The sequence below is a fragment of the Cercospora beticola genome, chromosome 2, assembly GCF_033473495.1.
Source record: "Cercospora beticola chromosome 2, complete sequence".
Classification (NCBI taxonomy): Eukaryota; Fungi; Ascomycota; class Dothideomycetes; order Mycosphaerellales; family Mycosphaerellaceae; genus Cercospora; species Cercospora beticola.
Window position 1 is genome coordinate 4,697,678 of NC_088936.1, and position 22,474 is coordinate 4,720,151.

General features: G+C 52.4%; 10 protein-coding genes across 10 annotated transcripts; 5 read left to right on the plus strand and 5 right to left on the minus strand.

Moving 5' to 3' along the window:
• Window positions 1–463: 463 nt before the first annotated feature.
• RHO25_003792 (uncharacterized protein) lies at window positions 464–2,829 on the minus strand (the record flags this gene model as incomplete). The annotated part of the gene is made up of 3 exons (XM_023599276.1): window positions 464–1,861; window positions 1,916–2,272; window positions 2,329–2,829. 3 exons carry the CDS (start codon window positions 2,827–2,829, stop codon window positions 464–466), a joined length of 2,256 nt encoding a protein of 751 aa, XP_023455755.1.
• A 647-nt stretch (window positions 2,830–3,476) lies between these two features.
• RHO25_003793 (uncharacterized protein) lies at window positions 3,477–5,347 on the plus strand (the record flags this gene model as incomplete). Its single annotated transcript, XM_023599277.2, has 3 exons — window positions 3,477–3,513; window positions 3,613–3,731; window positions 3,788–5,347. The coding sequence occupies 3 exons, from the start codon at window positions 3,477–3,479 to the stop codon at window positions 5,345–5,347; spliced, it is 1,716 nt and encodes a 571-aa protein (XP_023455743.2).
• Window positions 5,348–5,819: 472 nt separating this feature from the next.
• On the minus strand, window positions 5,820–8,616 carry RHO25_003794 (uncharacterized protein; the record flags this gene model as incomplete). Its single annotated transcript, XM_023599278.1, has 6 exons — window positions 5,820–6,630; window positions 6,684–7,034; window positions 7,084–7,447; window positions 7,507–7,664; window positions 7,721–8,414; window positions 8,487–8,616. 6 exons carry the CDS (start codon window positions 8,614–8,616, stop codon window positions 5,820–5,822), a joined length of 2,508 nt encoding a protein of 835 aa, XP_023455012.1.
• Window positions 8,617–9,852: 1,236 nt separating this feature from the next.
• Window positions 9,853–11,007, minus strand: RHO25_003795 (uncharacterized protein; the record flags this gene model as incomplete). Its single annotated transcript, XM_023599279.1, has 1 exon — window positions 9,853–11,007. The coding sequence occupies one exon, from the start codon at window positions 11,005–11,007 to the stop codon at window positions 9,853–9,855; it is 1,155 nt and encodes a 384-aa protein (XP_023455013.1).
• A 2,908-nt stretch (window positions 11,008–13,915) lies between these two features.
• On the plus strand, window positions 13,916–14,188 carry RHO25_003796 (uncharacterized protein; the record flags this gene model as incomplete). Its single annotated transcript, XM_065602440.1, has 1 exon — window positions 13,916–14,188. One exon carries the CDS (start codon window positions 13,916–13,918, stop codon window positions 14,186–14,188), a length of 273 nt encoding a protein of 90 aa, XP_065458512.1.
• Window positions 14,189–14,400: 212 nt separating this feature from the next.
• Window positions 14,401–14,898, plus strand: RHO25_003797 (uncharacterized protein; the record flags this gene model as incomplete). Its single annotated transcript, XM_065602441.1, has 1 exon — window positions 14,401–14,898. One exon carries the CDS (start codon window positions 14,401–14,403, stop codon window positions 14,896–14,898), a length of 498 nt encoding a protein of 165 aa, XP_065458513.1.
• Window positions 14,899–15,695: 797 nt separating this feature from the next.
• Window positions 15,696–16,921, plus strand: AMT16_1 (Phospho-2-dehydro-3-deoxyheptonate aldolase amt16; the record flags this gene model as incomplete). Its single annotated transcript, XM_023599280.2, has 3 exons — window positions 15,696–15,732; window positions 15,794–16,573; window positions 16,629–16,921. The coding sequence occupies 3 exons, from the start codon at window positions 15,696–15,698 to the stop codon at window positions 16,919–16,921; spliced, it is 1,110 nt and encodes a 369-aa protein (XP_023455007.1).
• Window positions 16,922–17,438: 517 nt separating this feature from the next.
• RHO25_003799 (uncharacterized protein) lies at window positions 17,439–18,136 on the minus strand (the record flags this gene model as incomplete). The annotated part of the gene is made up of 4 exons (XM_023599281.2): window positions 17,439–17,589; window positions 17,691–17,916; window positions 17,996–18,022; window positions 18,106–18,136. The coding sequence occupies 4 exons, from the start codon at window positions 18,134–18,136 to the stop codon at window positions 17,439–17,441; spliced, it is 435 nt and encodes a 144-aa protein (XP_023456048.1).
• Window positions 18,137–18,934: 798 nt separating this feature from the next.
• On the plus strand, window positions 18,935–20,704 carry RHO25_003800 (uncharacterized protein; the record flags this gene model as incomplete). Its single annotated transcript, XM_023599282.1, has 4 exons — window positions 18,935–19,207; window positions 19,266–19,744; window positions 19,823–20,440; window positions 20,494–20,704. 4 exons carry the CDS (start codon window positions 18,935–18,937, stop codon window positions 20,702–20,704), a joined length of 1,581 nt encoding a protein of 526 aa, XP_023456081.1.
• A 792-nt stretch (window positions 20,705–21,496) lies between these two features.
• RHO25_003801 (uncharacterized protein) lies at window positions 21,497–22,426 on the minus strand (the record flags this gene model as incomplete). The annotated part of the gene is made up of 1 exon (XM_065602442.1): window positions 21,497–22,426. One exon carries the CDS (start codon window positions 22,424–22,426, stop codon window positions 21,497–21,499), a length of 930 nt encoding a protein of 309 aa, XP_065458514.1.
• Window positions 22,427–22,474: the final 48 nt, after the last annotated feature.

A 22,474-nucleotide genomic window follows, 5' to 3' on the forward strand; every position in this document is an offset into this window, starting at 1 on the left:
GAGTCTTTATACTCTATAGAAGTCCTTATATTATATAGAGACCTAGAACAAGCTTATAAGAGGCTTATAATAATAGAGAAATTATTCTTTTTATAAGAAATTTACTAAGTCTTTCTTAGCTGTTTTAGACTCTTTAGCTTCTCATAAAAGCAGTCTGGCTTTAGCCTTTTACTAGGGAAGAGATAGACCTAGGTATCGCCAGAAAAAAGCTCGTTTACTCGTTACTATTTTGTATAGAGACTACGAGGCTATACCTACGTAGCAGACCTTGCTTGCTTTGCAGACCTTTTCTCTGCAGCAGGTCCTACCTATGTCTCGCTGTCTGCCTAGCAGAGGACTAGGGCTTTGTCTTACTTCTCTCGACCAAGCCTCGTCTTATCGCAAGACCTTGCGCTCACGATGACCAGGCCTCGTTCTACGTGCAAACCGCATCTGTCCGCGAACAACAGACCAGGCCCTCATCTCAGTACTCAGGCTTGGTCTCCGAGCCCCTCGCAGCCTTCTCCTTCTTTGCCTCCTTAGCCTCCCTCTCAGCCTCTCCCTCTGCAACAAGTTCTTCGAATCTCTCCATACTATCGAAGTTCGGGCCATGCTCCTCCTCCAACGTCTCGACCTCGTCTTCGTGCACAATTTCGCGGGGGCAGCCAAATGTGTGTGCGTCGCAGAGGGCGTTAATGTCCTTGGTGCTCCAAGGCTTGCCGTTTGGTCGCGGGTTGATATCGTCGAGCACGCGGGCCATGACCCAAACGAGCTTGCGGGGGACGGCGTCCATGGTCATCTTGCCTCGCAGATAATCCATCATCTCCCACACACGCACCGGCACGTCCTCCCAGTCGTTAGTCCATTCGAGATGGACCCGGTGCAGGTCTTGAGTGCATATGCGGACATCGAAGCCTTGTGGATTGCCATGAGCGGTTCTGGGGCCCAGGAAGTACGGGTCCTCGCTGACCTTGTACTTCAATGCCCGACTCATATCATTCCACTCGTCGCCGAACTGCGCCTTGAGGGCAGACACTTCGGCCCGCTGCAAGAAACCGTCTGGAGTGCCGAAGCAGTGGGTTCTGCTCATGTGCACCATAGCGAGCGGGGACCAATGCTTTCTGTCAGGACGAGGGTTGACAGTGTCCAGGATATCGGCCATCAGGCGCGTAGACTTAGCGGCGAGGACGAGATGCTGTTCGCGTTTCTTCTTCATCTGGTCCCGGAGGTAGTTGAAGATTTCCCACAGGCGCTTGTGGTCGACGGGATTGACGGAGTTGAAGACGGCGGCTGCATCTTGGTCGCAAGTCTCCAGTGTCATGGGCAGTGTGTTACCGTAGGGGCTGATGCTGGAAGTCGGTTCCTGGTCCATGTCCTCGTCGCTGTCCTCGTCGCTGCTTTCGTCTTCGTCGCCGGCTTCGTTCTCGCTGGCCTCATGCTCGCTTTCTTCGACGCTGCTGTCACTGTCGTAGCTATCGTCGCTGTTATTGCCGGCCTCGTCCTCGCTGCTCTGTTCGTTGCTGTCGTCGCCATCTTCGTCATCAGCATCAATCTCCTCGTCACTGCCCATCAATTCTTGGTCCTCGTCATCTGAAGCCTGGTCTGACGACTCTTCATCGCCGACCTGGCCCTGGTCTTCATCTTCTGCGGCCTGGTCTGACTGGCTCTCCATGTCCACGTCGTCACCCCCTGGGGCCTCGTCTGGCAGGCCCATGAACTCGGCACTAGGAAAACGCTCCTTCATGGCATCAACGCGGGCTTCGTCCTTCTCCTGCTGATCGAGTTCGTCTCTGATATCTGGCCTGTTGATGAAGGCATCGATGATGAAGCGCACGTCAGAGACCAGGCGCGGGACACGCTCGACGACGTTCAGGAGCCTCAACTACATTCAGTCAGTGTGGGTTACAATATGACTAGGCCTCATGTCTGCACTTACCCGCGAGTCTGCAACGACAGTCGCAATGACAGCACTCCACTGGTCTTCGTACCGGGCTGCGCACATCATGCTTGGTTCATTCTTTCGAACGGATCGAAGAATTAGTTGCTTGATGCTCTGGTCGCGCGCGTCGTACGGGAGGGCCGTCCAGCCCGGGATGCGTAGGGCCGTCTGGACGTTGTTCTCGATGATGTCCTTTCGCGCAAGCCTCGTCTCGACGTAGAGCTTCGATAGATCCCGGCTCAAGCCGACGAGGGCTTCGTGGCAGGCCTTGATAAGCACGATCAGGACGTTGCCTGCATCCTCTGCAGCGTCATGGTCGTCTTGCCACGTTTCGTGGAAGGAATTGTAAATGTGCTGGTACGTGTCAGCGATGAGGGACGAGGCCTGGTCCCTGGTCTATTGTGACTTACTGCAACGGTGTGTGGTAACTCAAAGCTGTCGATGTCGAGGGCCTGGAGGTGGTCATAGGTAGTGCTGAGGTGAGAAATGTAGGCTTTGGCTGCAGCGCCCACCTCGGCTGTAGCGGAGTTGAGGATGCGTGGAAGGAGGTCGTCAAATTCTCGACCAGTCGTGTGTGGAGTGATCTCCTGGATCAGGGCCTTCCAATGGTAGCGGTCGGGGTTACGCTGCGAAGGATGGTCTTGGACGTCAACGTAGAGGACTCCATCACGTGAGGATCCCAGTCGCTTGAGAATCTTGAGGTAAACGTCCGAGGCTTCATTGTTCAAGTCTTTGAGCTCCACGGCAGCAAGCTTGAGCTTGTTGCGGAGAAACACCCACTTCTCGCTGAGATTCAGATTCTCGTTAGCGAGATTTGCGGGCGGGTCTGGCCGTGTGAGTCTGTGGAAGTTCTCAGGGGTGAGATCGTTACCCAGAGGGCCGTACGGCTCGTGAGGCGGCTCCTGGGACATCGTGGATGCGGTACTGCGGTGGTGTTGGTATGTAAGAAGGTGAAGAAGAAAAGAAGAAAGCGAGACCAGTTTTGTGCACAGGTGTGGGGCGGCAAAACGCGCTAGTGGATGAAGTGGTCCGTGCGGGATTTAGTGGGGTCGAAGTGAATGATCAGGCCTGGTCCACATCTCAGTGCTCTCCAGCTGTGCGAAGGGTGACACCCGGGCCAGCTTTACTGCACTAGCAAGTTCGCTTATCAATGTAGGACTAATACCAGGGCCCCCTCTTCGGCCATCGGGTCGAGCCCAGTTGCAACTAACCTTGGAAGATAGTTACTCGCAAGCCTGCACCTAGGCCTCGTCCCTGGTACGAGAATCCACTTATAGTGGAATGGCCGTTGAACCATGAAGCCTCTAGTGCATTCACCCTCGATTCTTCGCGCGTACGACATTATCTACCAAGCCTCGTCGTCGACCAAGATGCATGTGGATCCGCATTGCAGCAAACACGCTAGTCCACTAGCGCGGTTTGCCGCCCCACATCTCTGCACAAAACCCCTTTATCTTTCAACCTACAACTCTTTCCAACTTACGTACCTTTTCCCCCGTCACCCATTCCCTATCACCGCCTACTGCTGCGCTTTCCACGCTCTACCAGCGCGTCCAAAATGGCCGACCAAAACTTGACCTCGTATGTCCCGCGCAGTATACGTTTCCGGCAGATCTACTGACTCCTTTCTAGTGGTCAACTAGCACAGCAGGAGTACGATCAGGCGCTCTAGGACAATAACAAGGCTTTGTCAGATCTCCAGGATCAGCGCCAGAAAACCAACGATGAGATGATCGCGTTCCAAGCTATCGCTGGAGACGACATGACCGTGCTGCACGAGGAGCTGGCCCTGCTTCAAGATGGGCTAGGATCGGTATAACCATTCCCGCAACTGACCAGGGCCTGGTCCTCATTACTGACTATGTCCAGCTCCTCAGCGCTCGGCGCGCCTACGATGCCCTCGAGGACCGCATCCCTGTCCTCGCAAACGTAGTCCAAGTGGGCGCCAAAGACCTAGAGGCTCAGCTTCGCCGCGTGGGAAAGTCCTTCGAGGGTAGGTCTAAGTCCCCAGAGGTGTTAGGTGCGATTCAGGCCGCAGAGACAGGCCTCAAGATTGCCGCAGACGCTATCAAGCAGTGCGCAAGCCTACCTACCATGAGAGGTAAAGATGAGGCCCTAGACTCAAAGCGCCAAACCGCGTCGTCTGGTCGTAAAGACAGTATAGGTGTCGATGGCTCCATCGAAGAGCGGAAGTCCAAGACCAAGACCTGGCTTCGCCGTGCAGCCGACGAGAGTGAGGACGAGGACGAGGATAAGGACCAGGGCCCGGTCGAGGAGAGTGACAAGGCTAGGGCCTCCTCGCGCAAGAAGACTAAGGTGCAGAATGATTCCGATGAAGACGAGGAGCAGGTCTCGAAGCATGCGAAGAAGGCAGCCCCACCGAAGACCACGACCAAGACCAAGCCTGCGTCGAAAGAGGTGAAAGCTAAGGCCCCGAAGCCTAGAAAGAGCAAGAAGTCCACTGCTGCCACCAACAAGGGTCAATCCGATGCAGACGAAGAAGACGTCCACGAGCGTCTGAAGAAGCTCGAGCAAGGAAAAGCGACGACCAAGCCTAAGTCTACCTCGAAAGAGGCCAAGCACGAGGCCCTGAAGACCAAGAAGACGAAGAAGAAGCATACGAAGACCAAGACTGAGTCTTCCTCTGAGTCCTCCTCGGAGGCTTCATCCGAGTCATCTTCAGAGTCCTCTGCAGAATCCTCGTCTGAGTCTGAAGACGAAGAACCCCAGGAGAAGAAGACGAAGCAGAAGTCCAACCCCTCGAAGACCACGACCAAGGCGAAGAACGGAGCCTCAGCCAAGTCCAAGCACACTGCCCAGCGTCCAGTCTCCGAGTCAAACGAAGAGGTTGAGAGTCCTGCAGTCAAGCAGATCAAGGTGAAGAAGGAGGCTCTGTCCACGTCCAAGTCCACTTCCAAGCGCCCAGTTTCCGCATCAGACGAAGAGATTGAGAGTCCTGCAGCCAAGAAGAGCAAGGTGAAGAAGGAGGTCTTGTCCAAGTCGGCCGCTAAGCGTTCCGCCTCAGTGGCAGACGAAGAGAGTGACCAGCCTCCAGCCAAGAAGCAGAAGGCCAAGTCCAAGAAACCTGCAGAGCCGATCGCCACCCCCGAACCCTTCGCTCGCCGCCGTATGCAGGGCGCAGAGGATCAAGACTCTCGCACCAAGTCGACCAAGACCAAGCCCTCGTCCAAAGTCAAGCAGGAGGAGGTGGTGGTGTTGAGCTCCAATAACCCATCCTCCGAGCCTGAGGACGAAGTAGTCATCACCGAGACGCCTCCAAGATCTCGTGGAGATCAGAGAAACAGAGGTAGTCGTAGCGTCCACGGCGTGGGTCATGGCAGCGGAAGAACACCGGTGAACACCCCACCACCAAGCTCTGCCGTCAAGAACAAGGGCACGCCCAGCAGCAAGAGTAAGGGTGGTCGCTGAGTACCGTTGCATTGAACCGGTCATCTTCTGGCCAACGCATTTCACCAGGCCCTGGTAACTGGCCCAAGTCCGGCTTCTCGCTGAGACGTGCCACAATCAGGCCTCATCTGTTGGAAAGGCATTGCTGCTGCTTTGCAGTAGCGCAAGACCAACGACATACCACGACGACTAAGGCCAGACATCAGGCAGTAGTCATAGCATGAGCTTCAGATATGAGATAAAATGAGAGCATGATTCGCTCTAACCTGCTTTCAACATTAGTCAAGACTGGATGAGTACCCGAGGCCTTGAGCTACGTGCTTTGCCGAGAGCGATCATTATGCTCAAGACTCTTTCTCTTGTGCTATCCCTATTCTAGTGTGTATCCGCTACACAGTGACTAACACAGTTCATATCTCCTATAGCCGTTAATATTAATCTGCCGAGAGACAATCTTGGAGAGCCGTATGTTGCAGCACAGTCGTAGTCCGAATCACTTTGCAGAAGTAGCCTCAATCAACTGTTTCTTCTCCTCACTCTCAAGTGGCTGTACATGCGCCAGCCAGATGCCCTCAACCCAGCGCTGAGTCTCAATCTCCTTCCGTGTTTGACGATGCGCAGCCGACTTGATACTTTTGGCTATACCTGTAGCCGGATACGCCAGGGTACCAAACATGCCCGCTCCCGTCTTCGTAACCAATCCGGTGAGGCCTTTGCCAAGTCCTGTAGCCAACCCAGCAGCACCATTCTTCTTGACATCTTTGTATGGCTGCGTAACCAACCCCGAAAGCCCATCTGCGAAGCCCCACGCGAAGGTTTTCCCAGCAACAGCAAAGCCACTCCCGATACCTGTCACTTGGCCGTGGTCTCGAATCTTGTCTCCGTAGTGTCCGGGTATAGACTTCATGCCTTCTGTGATTGCCAGAGGGATATCTGAGGTCATGCCTTTGAGTGCCTTTGGGCCGAACATTCCTATACTTTTGACACTAGCTAGTCCTGTGTTCTGCTTGCCAGGTCGCCGGCGGGAAGTGGTAGATTGATGAGACTTGCCCGTCATATCGCTGTGCGTGCTGGCGGCGCCGGATTTAGTGGAATCGAGGCTATGTTGTTGTTCTTGGACAAAGGTCTCCAACGCTGCTGCCCTGGCTTTCTGCCGCTGTTGTTTCTGATGTTGCCCAATTGGTCTGGTAACAATACCCGTGATACAATCTCCAAGGTCTATCGCTGTTCCTAACGTGGCAGATGCGCCACCGCTTACCGGGTCCCACCGGGTGGTCTGGATACTGATGGGTTTTGTCTTGTGGCTACAAACATTCAGCTGGCTGCGCGAGGACACCAAGTTTTGAACACTTCTTACCATTTCATGTGCTTTCGAGCATCGGATCGGACTTCAGTCAGCGTTACTGCCGCAGCTTTGCTGAGCTTGAGCCTTCTATTCGACTTCTTGTAGTCCCAGACTGCGGGCTGATCGGAAAGCATATCGCATTGAATGTTCTCGACCACCAGATGTCTGTGAAATGATTGAACAGCGGCATGAACGCCATTTTCGTGAACCATGCGGTCCGCAATAGCTGTCGCCGCTGCCTTTGCTTCTGCTGTGAGGCAAAACTGGATGCCGTCGGCGAGCAGCGCTGTTGTGAGCTTTCTAGGAGGTAGCGGTTCCGGACCTGCACCTGCGGTCGCTACCATGTGGCCCCAGAATGGCTGGCTGCAACATCGTCAGCACAGTCGTATTATGAAAGCTGGACCCCACATACTCGCCAAAGAATGGAACAATCAATGTCGGAACGCCATTCTTAAGCCCGCAAGCCGTGGTTCCTGCTCCGCCGTAATGCACGACAGCCGCCATTCGTGGGAACAGCCATTCATGAGGACAGTCTCTAATGTAAAAGATGTTCTCGCCAGCATCGCCGCCAAGTTCAGACCAACCTTTTGAAATGATCGCTCTCACTCCGCTTAGTCTCACAGCCTCAGTGATGACGGCCAAAATCTTCTGTGGATCGTCGAGCACGATACTGCCAAAGCCGATGTAGACCGGAGGAGGACCTAACTTGAGAAACTCGTCGAGATCGGGAGCTGGTGTATATGAAGGAGTGCTGCGGAAGAAGAACCCACAGACATCTGGATTGTAGGCGACGTTAGCAAGAAATGGCGACAAAGCTACTGTGGGGAACAGCTACCAATATTCTCAGCCCAATCGACAGGCTTTGCAACAAGAGCAGGAGACCAGCAATACGTGGTTGGTATTTTCAGTCTGTCTACCAGGCGCGGACCGTCCATCATGTCAACTGGGTCCAGGTCAATGTCCTTGCGGAAATCGTTAATAACATCGCCTAATCTATGCGAAAGGCCATGTTAGCTGGTGAGCAAGCTCAAACGTCGCAATCGCCTTACCCTTGCCATGTCATCCATTCAACGATATGATAGGACAAGAAGTTAGCAACGTGAGGATCGTCGCCGACGTTCTTCAGATTCGCCAAGGGATGGGGAAATGCAGCGGTGGCTGTCCACGGCATGGTGAACATTAGGTGGAGAGGAATACCCATGGCCTCGGCGCAGTGAACATGGGCGAAGCTGGGTGGGTTCGCGATGATAGCGTCGGCCACAAAAGGCGTGTCAAAGATGGGATCTGGCAAGACGCAAGAATCCCAGAATCCTTCCAGCATATCAGCTACCATTGTCCTCTTCCGCGAGATCTCTCCATCCATGATCGTCTTCATAGAGGGCATCAGGCTGGGATTCTTGACCATGTATGCCATCAGTGCAGCAGGATCTCCACCAACTGGATAAAATTCGAGGCCAGCTTTGCGAACAAAATTCGCAAACACATCGTGCGTGGCTACGCGGACACGATGCCCGTATTTCTGAAGCTCGCAACCAAGGGCCAAAAACGGCTGCACGTCACCACGACTGCCTACAACGTGGATGACAATGTTCATCTTGATAGTCCATGTCGGCGGAGCCTTCTCGGATTGCGCTGTAGGAGGAGGTGTGGTCTCGAGCGTCGAATAGTCTGGTGGTGCCGGTAGAAAGTGCGACAATCTCTGAAGAGCACGAGAGCTGAAGTCGATGTCGATGCGCGCATCATCTGGTGCATTTGATGAGTACAGACAGAGTGCCAAGTTTCAAGACAGTCGATCTTGAGGAGGATCTCGCGAACCTTCCAGAGAATATACCGGAGGACTGTCATAATCTGAGCTCAAGCTTGGTGGGTAGGATGGTAGCTTATGAGAAGAAGGCGCGGACGAGATCGTGGAGGATCTGCGCCTGCCATCCTTGATAGAGCTCATAGATGCTGAGAGGAGGTGCGAGTGAGGTCAGTTGGTGCATAAAAGGGGATATGGCCGCCGTTAGAAGAAGGCAGAGTGTTGTAAGGAAGCAAAAGACAGAATGAATAAATACAATGGTCGTGGACTGGACGCTGTCTTTGCTATGATTGCCGCAGTGATCACGAATTTATTCGCGGCTCGAAGACTCGGCCTCGGTGATAAAGCAATGGGCAACGTACGTGCCCATTGAACTGAACCGAACTCTACCACATTAAGTAGTGGGCAAAATCATCGGCGTGTATGTAGCTGGCAAGGACAGCGTCATGCCTTCCGAGTTGATGGTCGAGACTGTATGTAGGCTAGCCGCTTTTGTGCTAGCTCCATGCCTAGACCGTGCTAGCGGACACTGTTGTCCACGTTGTGAGCGTATTCCGTATCTCGTACTTCGTTCCCTCAACATCGCCTCACAAGTCCTGACTACATATAGATATCCTGCACATCGACCCGCCCACTGTCACGGTCGCACCCTCACCTTCGTACACCCATGGGTTGAGCTGCGCCTTCTCGGGCTGTCCACCGTACGCGTACTTTCACCCAACTTCGCAGAACAGATCATGAAGCTTGCAGACGGGATGATGAATCGGGCATCAGGCTGCACGACAAACACGCGGCCATTTCGAGCGGCTCGCAAAACGGGAATATCAGCACCGAAGCAGTTCCGAAGCCCCGCCACAATTGCCTCGAACACTATCAGTCCTGTTCTCCATTCCTGAGATCACGGAGGCACATTTCCAAGGATACGACGCAGCGAGTGTTCCCAGCAGAACCGACGCTTTTGTCGTGAGCTCAGTCACGTCGCCTTTTGGCCGCGAAAAGATGGCGCCGAGATACCGAGGCCTGGGAATGCATGGGTAGGAAAAGGACAGGAGATCATGTTCATGGACAAACATTGCCCGTCATTGCCGACGTTCATGGTCATGATCAGGGCTCGAGTGCCTTCGCCATCTCCGGTCGAAAACCTGGAGCTGCTAGCGCACCTGGAGATAAATGATGGCCGACAAATGCAGGAGGTAGGTACAACCGCGGCCCATGTCGAACCCGGCGCCGCGGGTTGCGCGAAAGTTTGCACTCGCAGTAATGTGGGAGGCAAGCAATTACTCTGGATTTTGATGTCAATGAGGCTGGAGTAGTATGTGTTGTGGGTCTGCTCTCAATTTACATTTGGCAGACGAACGAGCAGCAGTGCTACCAATCATCCTATGCCACGGCGACCCCTGTGTTAGGGACACCAAGCCTCCTATGCTTTGCCACAAACCTCAGGACTGCAGCTGCGTTTGGTCCTTTGTATGAGAGCCGAGCCACCCTCTTCTTCTCTGCTGGTCCTTTTACAACAAGTTTCAGGCCAGGATGATACTGCTCCTCGAAGTGCACTTTGGACAGCAGCTCGCGATAGTCAACCGCCATATTGCCCACGCTTCCTTCTTCTCCCAGCATGCCCAGTGTAAACTGTTCTAGCGCCGGGAGCCGACGTGCCAGAATAGATAAAAGTTCCAGCCAGGTGGAATCCGCTACAAGCGTAACTTGAACGAGGTGCAATTGAGTCAAGCTGTTCGCCGAAGCTGCCAGAAAAGTGCAAATCAAGTCCGCAGGAAGCTTGGTGTGAGAAAGGCGAAAGGATTCCAGATTTGGGATGACTCTGTCCGCGGATATCGCTTCGTACCCAGGAAATCTCTCGATTGAGATGTTCAAGTCCCGGAGACTCGCAGCATGATAGAAAATCTGCTCGAGCCAGTATGTGCAGTTTCCCCTATCTAGACGCAGGTCTGCGGATCGCAGCATTGTAAACCCGGTGCCATGTCCTTGCTTATCGGGTGCGAAGTCAATTCGCAATTCTGATACTCGGGACGATCCTAGAGCGAATGAATGACCACTTTGTGCAAAGCGTGGCAGGTGTAGTGGAGAGCTTTGAGAAAATGGAGCGCCGATATGACTGTACTTTATCGACTTCATGGCCAGATCGCCGCCTTCGATGACTTCTCGAGCGAAATTGAGAGCAGTAATCCCATGGGATGACTCGTCGCCTGTTGGCTTCAACAAACTTTGTACGATGTCCATCTCTGAGCAAAATTTGAAATTCGCAGCTTCGATGCGATAGTCCCGAGTCAGGATCGTATGCGGCTGGATCAGCTTCTGCCGTAACACACTCTGGACGGCCGTGACATCGAGCTGACTTAAGTCGATATTACCAGATTCATAACGAGGCCAGATATGATAGGCCGTATTCATTGGCAGCTCCGAAGAGGCGTATGGGTCCACCAACTCGCTATCGTCAGCAATGCTGATGACTTTCACATATGCTGCGAGTTCCGGATCTGCTGCCAGGTGATTCAGGCGCTGCAAGTCTGATCCCATAAGCGATGTTCTCCATGTTCCGAGCCACGATTCCAGGATAGCTCCACGCGTTGCCGTAGAAGCTATACATGCTTTGCGCAATTCCACCTGGTCTGAAGGTCGTGAACACTTGCGGCTGATTGGTATAAGTCTTCAAGAATATTTAGATTGGCAAGGGCTTCCAAAGATGCTTACAGCGCGCGCTCACAACTCCTCGGCATCCATCGCTGGGCTTATACAGGCCATCACGCTTCCATCTCAACACAATCACTCCTCGGCTTTGCACTGGGCTGCGATAATAAAAGGAGCCTAGTACCCTGAAGATTGCGCTACAATGCGCGTATGTCGGCTCTCGAGGTCGTACGATGATGCCCTCTATTCACCAGATATTGTTGCCGAGCACTTCAGCCTGCACTCTGCGCAGGCGGCAACTTTTGCAGTGCGATATTTCGACTTGAGTGCTCACGATTCATTCTCTAGCGAGACGACGGATCACACTAAGTCCGACCAAGCGTATACAATATTGGCGTGGGGCGTTGTGTCGCGAACAAGACCAAACCAGAAACGTAGAGATGAGTACACAGACACACCTTGCCTCATGGCTGGCGCTGATAAGAACAAGTACGAACACGCGACAATGTTTACCCCGCTCCGCCAATTCGAGCGGGTGCATTAGTTTCAGCACATCAAACTCACATACTTCCAATCAAAAGCTGCCGAAGGCCACGTCAACACTTACACCACGGGATTGAAGGAGCGCTCTAAGAAAGAGGTAGGTGATTCCGGAGCCAAAAACATATTGTCTTGATCAGACTGTAGCTTGGGTTGGACGAAGGAGATCTCGCCACGCCACTTGCCCTCGCGTGGTTGTGGTTCTCCTTTCGAAGAGCTCGCCTCGTGTCTGCACTCTCGTGCATTTCCAGACTTTTAGGCAGTTAGCTAGATGCACGCCGGCCCCTGGTATCGGACGTGGCCCGACACACCTGACCTCGATATCTTAAAGCAAGAATTTGGACTGCCCCTTGTGGATCTATGCTTTGTGCGGCCTGTGCCTCTTTCGCACCCACTAGCAGCATTAAACACAAGACAGTATAGTAAGATATGGGCAAAGCAGATACTAGACCCAGCAGGGCACCGCGAGCTTTTGCGGCCTCCTTACAAGGTCAAGAAGACTGCGATCTTAACTACATTACTGGACTTACCGAGCGGGGCTGTGCCACTGACACGGTCATCGTCATTGAGAACATTAATTAGTACTGGATTGAAACCATAGCTAATGCTTGGAAAGTCGACCTGGGCCTCTTTGCCGAGCACGGTGACAATCCTTCGACTAATCTATACCTATGGCCTGCCGTCTTTGGCCATAAGACCAGCCCACCGAGTCGATGTAAGGACTACTAGCATGTTGACGGAGTGTTCCAATACGGGAGTAGCAACGAGACCCAATTACGAGACGCGAATATATTTCGTCGTATTCTCGCATTCGATCCGACATATAGATGGCAAATGACAACTCGGATTACTTATATGACTAAACTTTGGACGGGCAATCGATTAGGTTTGTGGACTCTGGTCGTCGGAATGCATAATTGGAAGTTGACATATGTGCACAGCGCTTCTACTAGTCGATGCCCCGGTCGAAGGTTTCGAACGTGGAAACGCAGAAAATCGTCTTAAACCCGGTCTGCACCTTCCACTAGCGATGTCTCGAGGAGTCTTGATCATTCCAACGCTACTCGCCGGGTGAGATCATTCAGTACTGGCACTGCTCCAGCAGTTTTTCTCGCACAGCTGGCAACTGAAAGTCTTCTTAAAGGCCCACGATGCAACGCCATATGTCCTCTTTCACCTTCTCGCGGCTTCGACATGGCAACATAATTTCCACTTTTTAGAAGACAGAATAAAGCATATTGCGTTCAAGGAGATTCGGCGTCCCAACACCCAAATCAACGATCAGATGCACGATCTTCGAGAGCAGCTCTCCTTCTTGAGAGCCTAGGTGGCGGCGACCAAAAAATGGCTGCCACCTGCGGTTCGGACTGAAGTTCTGTCATATCAACATCTCGGCTATCTTCCTCTGCCCGAAAATGCTCTTCAAGAGATCTCAGAAAAGGCAGAATTCCTCGAGAATTTCCTGATTGATTCGTTTAAGTTGCTGATAAGTTCGACTAGCGTAGCGGAAGCAGAACTTGCTGTACAGCAGGGAAGACGCAACTAGCGCTTGACGCAGCTGGCATTCTTATATGTTCCGCTCTCCTTCGTCACCGGCGTATTTGGCATGAATTTGAAGGAGATCAATAGCTCGCCATTACCTATATAGGTAGCTATGATTGTGCTGATGGTTATAGCATTGTGTACTGCGGGTATCTTTTTGCTCGCGAGCCATTGGGAGAATATATTTCGCCGTAATAAACGAGCCTCTGCAAAAGTTTAATGACTGGAGTTAGACGATTTGAGTCTGATAATCGATATTCTTGGGTCCGGGTGGCGACTAGGTCGGCAAGAAGATGATTTTCCCTAGTAGGAGGGGCAGTGAGTGGCAGAGACCCTAATTGATTGCTAAATGCCAAGACGTGGTATAACTACCTTCCAGCATTGTCCCCATTGCAGCACGTGGATTCGCTGCTGCGTCCATTCTGCAACGACAAGATATGCAGCTATTGCCACTTGACTCTGTATTGTTCGAGTGTTCCACCACTGATAGGTAAGAGCCAAGTTTGCCACAGCTTTAATATGTATGTTAGAGTTCCACATTTCAGCCTTGCGGCCAGATTGGTGAGGGGCAAGCGATCTGCCAACACACTGAAAAGTCGAGGCAGGCCGTCGCAGAATTTGTTCGGCTTCTCCTCTCTGCGTGTACTTTTCCCGTGCGCGAATTTGCGCTGCGCTTTGTCAGATATTGGTCATTGCTCAGCTTGACCTGTCCAGCATGACTACACTTTTGAGCGCCACCGCCAGTGGCACCACGCAGCCTACCGTCTTCTATAATACGTACACAACGACGACACACAATCTGACAACTACATTCACGCCACCAGCACAGTGCTTCGCTCCGACCTACACATTGTCGCCCAGCGGAAACGATTCGGCCACAGGAAATACTGTGAACAGAGGATACAATCCGGACTGCTTCCCTACTGGTTTCTTTGACGCTGTCACTGTGACCATCACTCGTCCCACTAAACCAAAAGTCGAAGTGTAGGGGGGCGTACCTGAGCTTGGGTTCGAACCTAGTCAAACTGGTCAGAGTATAGAAGTACCAGAGAGTTATTACTCCCTAGGAGTGTGTCCATCTAGCTATGTGTCTGCAGCGGGGACATATGATAGCAGAAACCACTTTGATACCTGTTGTCCGTCGTGAGTATTTCAGAGCGTCTTACGGCTCAGCTGGTGGCTAAAGGCATTGGTAGTTTCATGTCCGTGATCGGCTCCAGCTGTACCAGTCTAGCCGACACCGTTACGTTCGTCAATGGGACCAAGACTCGGGTGGACTCAGGCCTACTTGCTGTCGCCCCCTCGATCGTGGTGGCTTATCAGTCTTCTGACCTCTCGCTGTGGGCCACACCGGGATCGACAAGCACGACATCTGCTGCCTCGACTTCGCGCCCGACCGATGCGGTGAACTTACCAACGACCACGTCCGAGCCCGGTCTGAGTACTGGCGCCAAAGCAGGAATCGGCTCCGGTGTAGCTAGAGTGGTCATCGTCGGATTCATCATACTTGGACTTGTCATACGCAAACGCAGAACAGGCAGAAACGGTGATCCTTCTTCATACGCAGGCAAAGCAGAGCTCTCTGGAGAAGGCGTTCACCGGGAACTAAACGGAGAAGGAGCCGTGTACGAGAAGAGCACTTTCGTGAAGCCCGTCGAAATCGACAATGATAACCCCGTGGAACTTGATGGTGATTAGCGAGGGTGGGAAGTCGGCTCTCCGCAGAGGAATCTTACAGTATCGGAGAGGAATATCTGAGATTTGCCAGCGGCGTATGGATCTAGCGAAAGATATTAGCATGTTCGAAGCCTTGATGCGACCTACGTGGAAGTGGCCACGAGCACGAGCCGCAATCAATATTGTGCGACAATGTTTAGGGCTTGTGGAACAAAGACGAATGTCTGCTCCTCGACGCTTTTGGCTTTCTAATACACCCCTCTCGTATTCAATTGCAACTCCTGTCCTCTTGCAACTTATGACCTATCTCTCCGCCGGGAGTGGATGGGTACGGCAATGGAGCAGCTGAGTCATATAGCGGAAGGGCGTGAAGTCGTCGGAAGCGTCTCTCAGAATATTCCCAAAGTGGAACCATTCTCGTTTTGTGCTAAGTTAGGGACGAAAAGTGCACGTACCTTTCATGTGCTTGTGCGTGGTGGGCGTGGATGCGTCACAGGCAATAAAGTGTCGCCGAGAGCACCGAGGCCCCCTCCAAGATTGACCCAAAAGTCAATTTTCTGGCTGGACCCAGCAGCACTGAACCACCACAAGAGTCACACGGCGGCGGTGTGCACTTCAACTCGTGCTTCTTGACTCATCTTCTCCAGTTCACTCTCACCCTGCCCATTGAGCCATTGGCCACCATTTCTCTTAGTATTGTTCGACTCACACCTCCACCCGAACCACCGCATTGCATAGCCATTGGCTTTTGCAGACCGACTTTCAACTGCCAAACACACAGCTGTCCTCGATACCTCTAATACCACCACACACCCAATATGGCGGCCGGAGAAGCACGCACCGACGACGCCCGCGGTAGGCTATCACCGTAACAATTCGGCTTCCACAACCAGCATAACTAATACCCACCGCACAGTCCTGGGCTACGACCCTCTAATCCCACCTCAACTCCTCGAATCCGAACTTCCAGCAACCGCGACCTCCCTCTCGACTGTCCGCCGCGGCCGTCAAGAAGCCGTCGAGATCATTCACCAACGCGATGACCGTCTCCTCGTCATGGTTGGGCCCTGCTCCCTCCACGATCCCGAAGCCGCAGTCGACTACTGCACCCGCCTCGTGCAACTCGCCGACAAATTGAAAGATGATCTCTGCATTATTATGCGCGCATACTTGGAGAAGCCCCGCACAACAGTCGGCTGGAAAGGTCTGATCAACGATCCGGATATTGATGAGAGCTACCAGATCAACAAAGGACTCCGCGTCAGCAGGAAATTGTTCTGCGATTTGACGAGCCAGGGTATGCCTATTGCTTCGGAAATGTTGGATACTATCTCTCCTCAGTTCCTCGCGGATTTGATTTCTCTTGGAGCTATTGGAGCTCGTACAACAGAGTCCCAGCTTCATCGTGAGCTGGCCTCGGGTCTGTCTTTCCCGATGGGATTCAAGAACGGAACAGATGGCGGTCTTACAGTCGCCGTGGACGCCATTGGAGCTGCGGCTGCGAAACATCATTTCATGGGTGTGACGAAGCAAGGTTTGGCTGCGATCACCAAGACTGCGGGTAATCCAGACTGCTTTGTGATTCTGAGAGGTGGCACTAAGGGGACAAACTTCGATCGCGAGAGTGTTAAGGCTACGAGGGAAGCATTGAGGAAGAAGGGACTTCCGGAGGTCATGATGATCGATTGTTCGCATGGTGTGTCAAGACTGAATTAGAGTGTAAGGTGGATGTCAAGCTGACTATGGTACAGGCAATTCGCTCAAGAACCACAAGAATCAGCCCAAGGTCGCTCAGACGATCGGTGACCAGCTTCGTGAGGGCGAGACGGGCATCGTCGGTGTCATGATCGAGTCGCATCTCAACGAAGGCAACCAGAAGGCTGGCACGGCAGGTCTCGCATCGCTGCAAAAGGGTGTCTCAATCACAGATGCTTGCATTCACTGGGAGGATACCATTGCTGTGCTCGAGCAGCTCGCAGATGGCGTTCGTGGCAGACGTCAAGTGTTGAAGAGCAAGGCAAATGGTGCGAATGGTTCGCACTAAGGATATCGCTGCGGAAGTTTGGCCAGGTCGTGAAGGTACACGACGTATATGGAACCGTGAACGCATGACAGGTTAAAGAATAGAGTGTCAGCGGATGCGAGCTTCGCCTCTGCGCACTTTTGGAAAAGTCGTTTCTTGCTTGACGTCTCGGGGTGCGATCTTGCTCTATACAGATATTCCTCTCGGCGCGGCGATATTGGCATTCTAGCAGCGTATCACATTTGCTGCCATATTGCTCTTTCGCGTTCCGCCGCGCTTCTCACATTTTCAACCCCAGTCAGCAACTGTCACTAGTGATATGCGTCGCGCAGCGATGCCATACCACTCGTGCCCTGTATGCTTCTCATCTCTCATCTCTTCGTTATCACTCTTTCGCACTCATCGCACGTCGCTTTTGGCGTCTCATGCCTCGCCTCTGTTCTCTTCCGCTCCTTTTCCACTCGTGTTCACCCATCTCATGACGCTGTCCAGATGCCTGCAAAAGTCTCGCCGACACAATCGAGGTTCGTCCAGCCCCTCATACTGGCAAATCCTTATGTTTCCTCTCATCCGCTCCAGCTTTATCTCCCGCAACATTCAGCGCTTTGGCAATGTATGGCCCCACCACAGGTACATTATACGCGAACCCGGCAATCGTTTTGAAGAACTCTCCAAAGAGGATGAACATTCTGCGCACCCAAATATCAGCAATGACACCCAGAACCTGACCATCCCCCAACATTCCCCTTGTTCCTCCTGCTCCACGGCGTGTGATGCTTGTTCGACTCACCCATAACACTGCACCCCAAATCCAACAAAAGGCCATCTCATCAAAATCAACAGTATCCCCGTCCAAAACGCTGCTGTTCCCCTCCATTTCTGTCTTCGGGCGAAAAAGGCGAAGGTTCGTTGGGGACCGAGGAGGAGCGTTATGCCGATGAGGAAGAGGATGTCGCCCATGGCGAGGAGGGCGCGATCAAACAGCAGGATGAGGCCGAAGAGAAGGAAGAAGCCGCCTAGAAGATCAATGTCAGTGGAGGGACTTTGGGAGGGGGGATGTAGCGTGCTTGGTGATAGCGAAGGAGGCTTACCTACCGCCTGTGCAGAATGCGACGCCGACCTCTGTGAATGAGCAAAGATGTTATTAGTGCATGCTCATTGTCGTGCAGCTGTTGCATCTCAATGGGACCGGGAGAAGTATGTACTTTGACCATCTGATAGCCAGTATGTAGGCATGTTGGCGGATGTGATCGGATCTCTTGGGTGCAATTCTTGTTCTGTATGCGCCAAGTATGGTGCTGTGCTTCGAAGCGGAGAATGTGAATGTGACGGCGGAAAGGAACAGTTGAGGCGTTGCAAACAGTTGTCGCGATGCCGACGCTCCTTTTTCGTGCTGGGAAGACGTGTCGAGATGCGCGGCCGTGACGAGTTTGTCCGAAGTTTTCCCGGGGTCGAGGACAGGGGTCTTTGGTGAGCTTCAACTTCATCTGTCTGTTGCTTTCGTACTGCGACTCTTCTTCAGCAGAACTTGGCAGCGCTTCTGCACACCAGCCGTCCAAGCTATTGCATCTGTCCCTAGCAATGTCCCTTCTGTTGCGTTGACGTAGTCGTCTGCGCTGATTGGCAATGATGGCAAGCAAATATGTGCATCCCACTACAACTTGTCGCGTGCAGGCGTTGCCACATTCTGATCACTAAGCGCACAGCAGTAACCTGGATATCGCAGCTCCGGCTGTACGCGGATAGTCTGTATTGCGCACACATCTGTTGCAAGTCATGTTTGTTCGATATTTGCTAAGTTCTGTTGTTCTACCATCTTAGCTTATATCAACCTATCTCCAAGATAGATTCGTTCAAGAATTGTGGCCACCATGACTGTCACCCAAGGATCACTCCACATCTCCGACAACAAAGGTGTTGGCACCAACCGAAGCGGGCTCCCTGCTCGGCTCCCAGCAGACTTTCTATCTGACTTCCCTAAACTGTCGAAAGAACAAGCTGGCCACCTGCGGCACTTCCACAATCTGGCATCACATGGGCGGCCAAGACCCCGGTCAAGAGTGGAATGATGCTTACCGTTACCAGCTAGCAACCATGGCATATGCCGCCGGTGTTGCCCACTTTCATCGCCTTCCTGCTCTACGATCTGCCTTTAAATGCCTAATCGAACAGCTCATCCATAAGATGCTACGTAGAGACGTCTGGAGCTACTGGTACCTGACCAGTCAGAGCGGAAAATTCGTGGACCCCGACATAGTTGAGATGCGCAAGCCATGGGCTGATCCGAACAAGGAGGAGAATATCATGGTGAGTATGGCAAAACGTCAAGATGATCTCAACGAGACATGACATTCTTCTTATCAAGTACTCCGGACATCTCCTCCTCATGGTTTCATTGCACGCCATGCTGTTCGATGACGACAAGTACGACCAACCTGAGGCACTCACTTTCGATTGGGATCCGATATTCTGGGGCTTTGGACCAGAGATGTTCACGTATGCCAGAAGCTCCCTCCAAGAAGCCATTCTTACCGAAATGGAACGGCATCAATGGAAGGGTGTCTGCTGTGAGCCGAACAGCATTTTCATCGTGTGCAACCAATTCCCGGTAAGGCATCAGAGCAACTTTGAGCGCTTGGGATCCTTTGCTCACGGCTATCAGATCATTGCTATGCGGTATAATGATGTTCGCGCCGGAACAAACGTAGTCGACAAGGTGCTAAAAAACTACACTGCAGCGTGGGAGGAACATGGCGGCTTCCTGCAAGGCAATAAGTTCGTCCATAGCTGGTACATGGTGAAGCAAGAACGTATAGTTCCTGGTAACATCGGAACCACCGCCTGGTAAGACAAAATAAGAATACTCAAACGTGCCAGCCTGGTCTGCTGACGCGACGGAAGGACATCTGCATTCATGAACAGCTGGAACTCTCGGCTTGTCCGTTCCACGTTCCCAGCCCAATCCGTAGGGTTCTTCACAAAAGCTGCCAATGGCAGGATCAATCTGAACAGCACTACCGTAGCCATGATCATTCGCAAGCTCGTCAAGACTGAGAACGCAGATCCACAAGCCTGGAGCACAAAACGAAAAGCCCAAGAATTAGCCAAACAAACGAAGGCAGTGCCTCCACCACCTTTCGCGGTACCAATCTTCGGCTACGTTGCGCAATGGGTCTCAGAAATCGGCGACCCATCCCTTACTGAAGGTCTTCTCCGTCACGCAGACATGTTCCTTACTCCAACATGGGATAAAGGCGGGCTTTTTTATCCTCGCAACGAGACCTCAACTGACGAACACGGAAATTGGAAACTTGTGGAACCCTATACAGGTAACGCAGCGATCGCTTATGCGCGACTCAATGTACCAGATGGTCAGAAGAAAATGTGGGAGAAGCCATGGCCAAAGGCGCATTTCTCAACCTTTCCGTACATTGATGGGATTACTCTTGCTTCTGGTGTGGATTTCCTGAGGTGTGCTTGGGATCCGGACAAGCGGGCTTTTATTGCTACCATGCGCACTTGGAATGGTTCGAGAAAGTGGTGAGTAGTAGTTTTCTATGTGTTCATATGAATAAAACGCTAATGGTTTTTAGCGCCCGCTTTCTCGTCAAGAATCTGCCGGCTGGGCCGTATGGCACCTATCGAGACGGAAGCCTTATTGAAGAACGAAATGTGGATGGCGACTCGAGGGCCTTGGAGGCAATTATTGAAGTGGGACCGGAGGAGACGGATCTTGTGCTACTGAAGTCCAGCACAATAGGTCAAAGAGATTTGCATCAGTTCAATTGCCGATCCCTTATGTGATTGCGCGACTAAATTTGCAAACATCAAAGTATGGTTGCAGATGCAACATGCCTCAATCTTGCTGTCGTATATGATGCAAACGCGTAGGAAAATCCTGTTTGCCGACAAGAACTCGATGCGTATCCCTGTGCTGCCAGTCTATTGCTTGAAGTAACTTTCAAAAACTGCTGTGAGGCGCTTTGGGCTTTTCGAGTGGGTTCAACGCTGGCTGTGCTCAAGCAGTCGCTGGCGATCGAGTTTCGTATCGATCTCAGGGTCAGTGAACAACGTAATAATTATTGTGCAACTGTAAAGAAGAAGGTACTCTGGCACCATTTATATAATGGTCACTGACACTTTGCTCTTCTGCACTGACTCCTTCTCGTTCTTCAGTAGCTGCCCAAGCTCAGTTATGTGTACCAGGGCCCGTTGTTCCGTCGTACTAGCCGTCCCAGAGACAACCAGTCTGTAGGTCGAGCTGTCAGATTCCGCGGGCCTTAGCCACAGCGTCCTACTGCCCTGCGGAGGTAGTTCCAGCATGCAGAGAATATCGTTCGCTTTTGGGACGGGTGCTCTTCGTGTCTTGTGAGAAAGCTGGACCTCTAAAGTGTGCCCATTCCTTCGGATCTTTCCTCGCCAAGTCGAGCATGATCTGCTCTTCAAGCGCGTTCCAGAACTCTCACCAACGAAGACACCAATCCAGTATAAATCCAGTTTTAGACTCATGCCATCGTTAACACAATGCAGAGTCACCCGAGGTGGTGGGTACGGGTGGTGCAAAGACTCCAAATAGTAGTCACGCAAGTCCGGAACCTATGATGGTACAGCCGTCGAAGGACTATGGTTAGCGATGCCCGCGAGACAAAGCACGCGCATGTCACCCCTATCCACCATGCTCTTTGTGAAGCGCGTACAGACAATCTCGAATGTAGCTGTGTAATCGGCGCGCAGACCATGGCCAGAGACTAAAGGGAGTAGAGAGTATAGGCGATCGCGAGGATCTGCACAATGAAAGTCACTAAAGTGCGTGACACACCACAATAAGTCTCTTGACGAGAGTTCATCAGGATCCAGAATGCGTTTGGCGTTGGTTACCAGCGACCGAAAAGATTCCAGAGCATTAGGGCTGCGGTGTTTGGCCTTGCGGCTTTGAACCACATATATTACCTTTGCAGCCACCCAAAGTGCTGTAGACAATGTTTTCCAATCAGTCGAGTACTTGCCCCAATAGAATAGCCTGCTATGGGGGCAGCGCATGCGAGAAAAGTTCTCCTGGAGGATCCAACGCCGCTTCCAGTACTTTCGTTGGAGCAAGGGCAAGAACATGGCGAATTTGACAACAAGGCGTCGTAGCCTCTGGCTGTCTGCAGCAAGCCAAGTTTCCAGATTATCTTTGCTCGGGAATGTTGCCTTCAGAGGATAATCTACTGGATCCGCCTGAAATGCGTGCTGTGCAACGGCTGCAGAATTCGGCTTTAGGATTATCGATGGACGAGGCTCGCAGATTTCTATCTTCTCGAAGGTATCGATAGCCTCTATTTGCAGTTGCTCCCTATCGATAGCCTCTATTCGCAGTTTTTCCCGGGGTCTGAAATACTCGTTCGGTTTCTTTTGTCGCACTCGCTCTTCTGCATCTTCAAGGCATCTGGTCAACTGCCACGCGACTTGGTCTCCCTCAGGAAATGTGCCCTCTCCCAGCCAGACAATAACGTCCTGGGCTAGCGTATAGACGTCGAACATCATGGCGACCTGTGTACCGCGCTCGGTCGGGTCGCTCTGGTTGGTACAGAT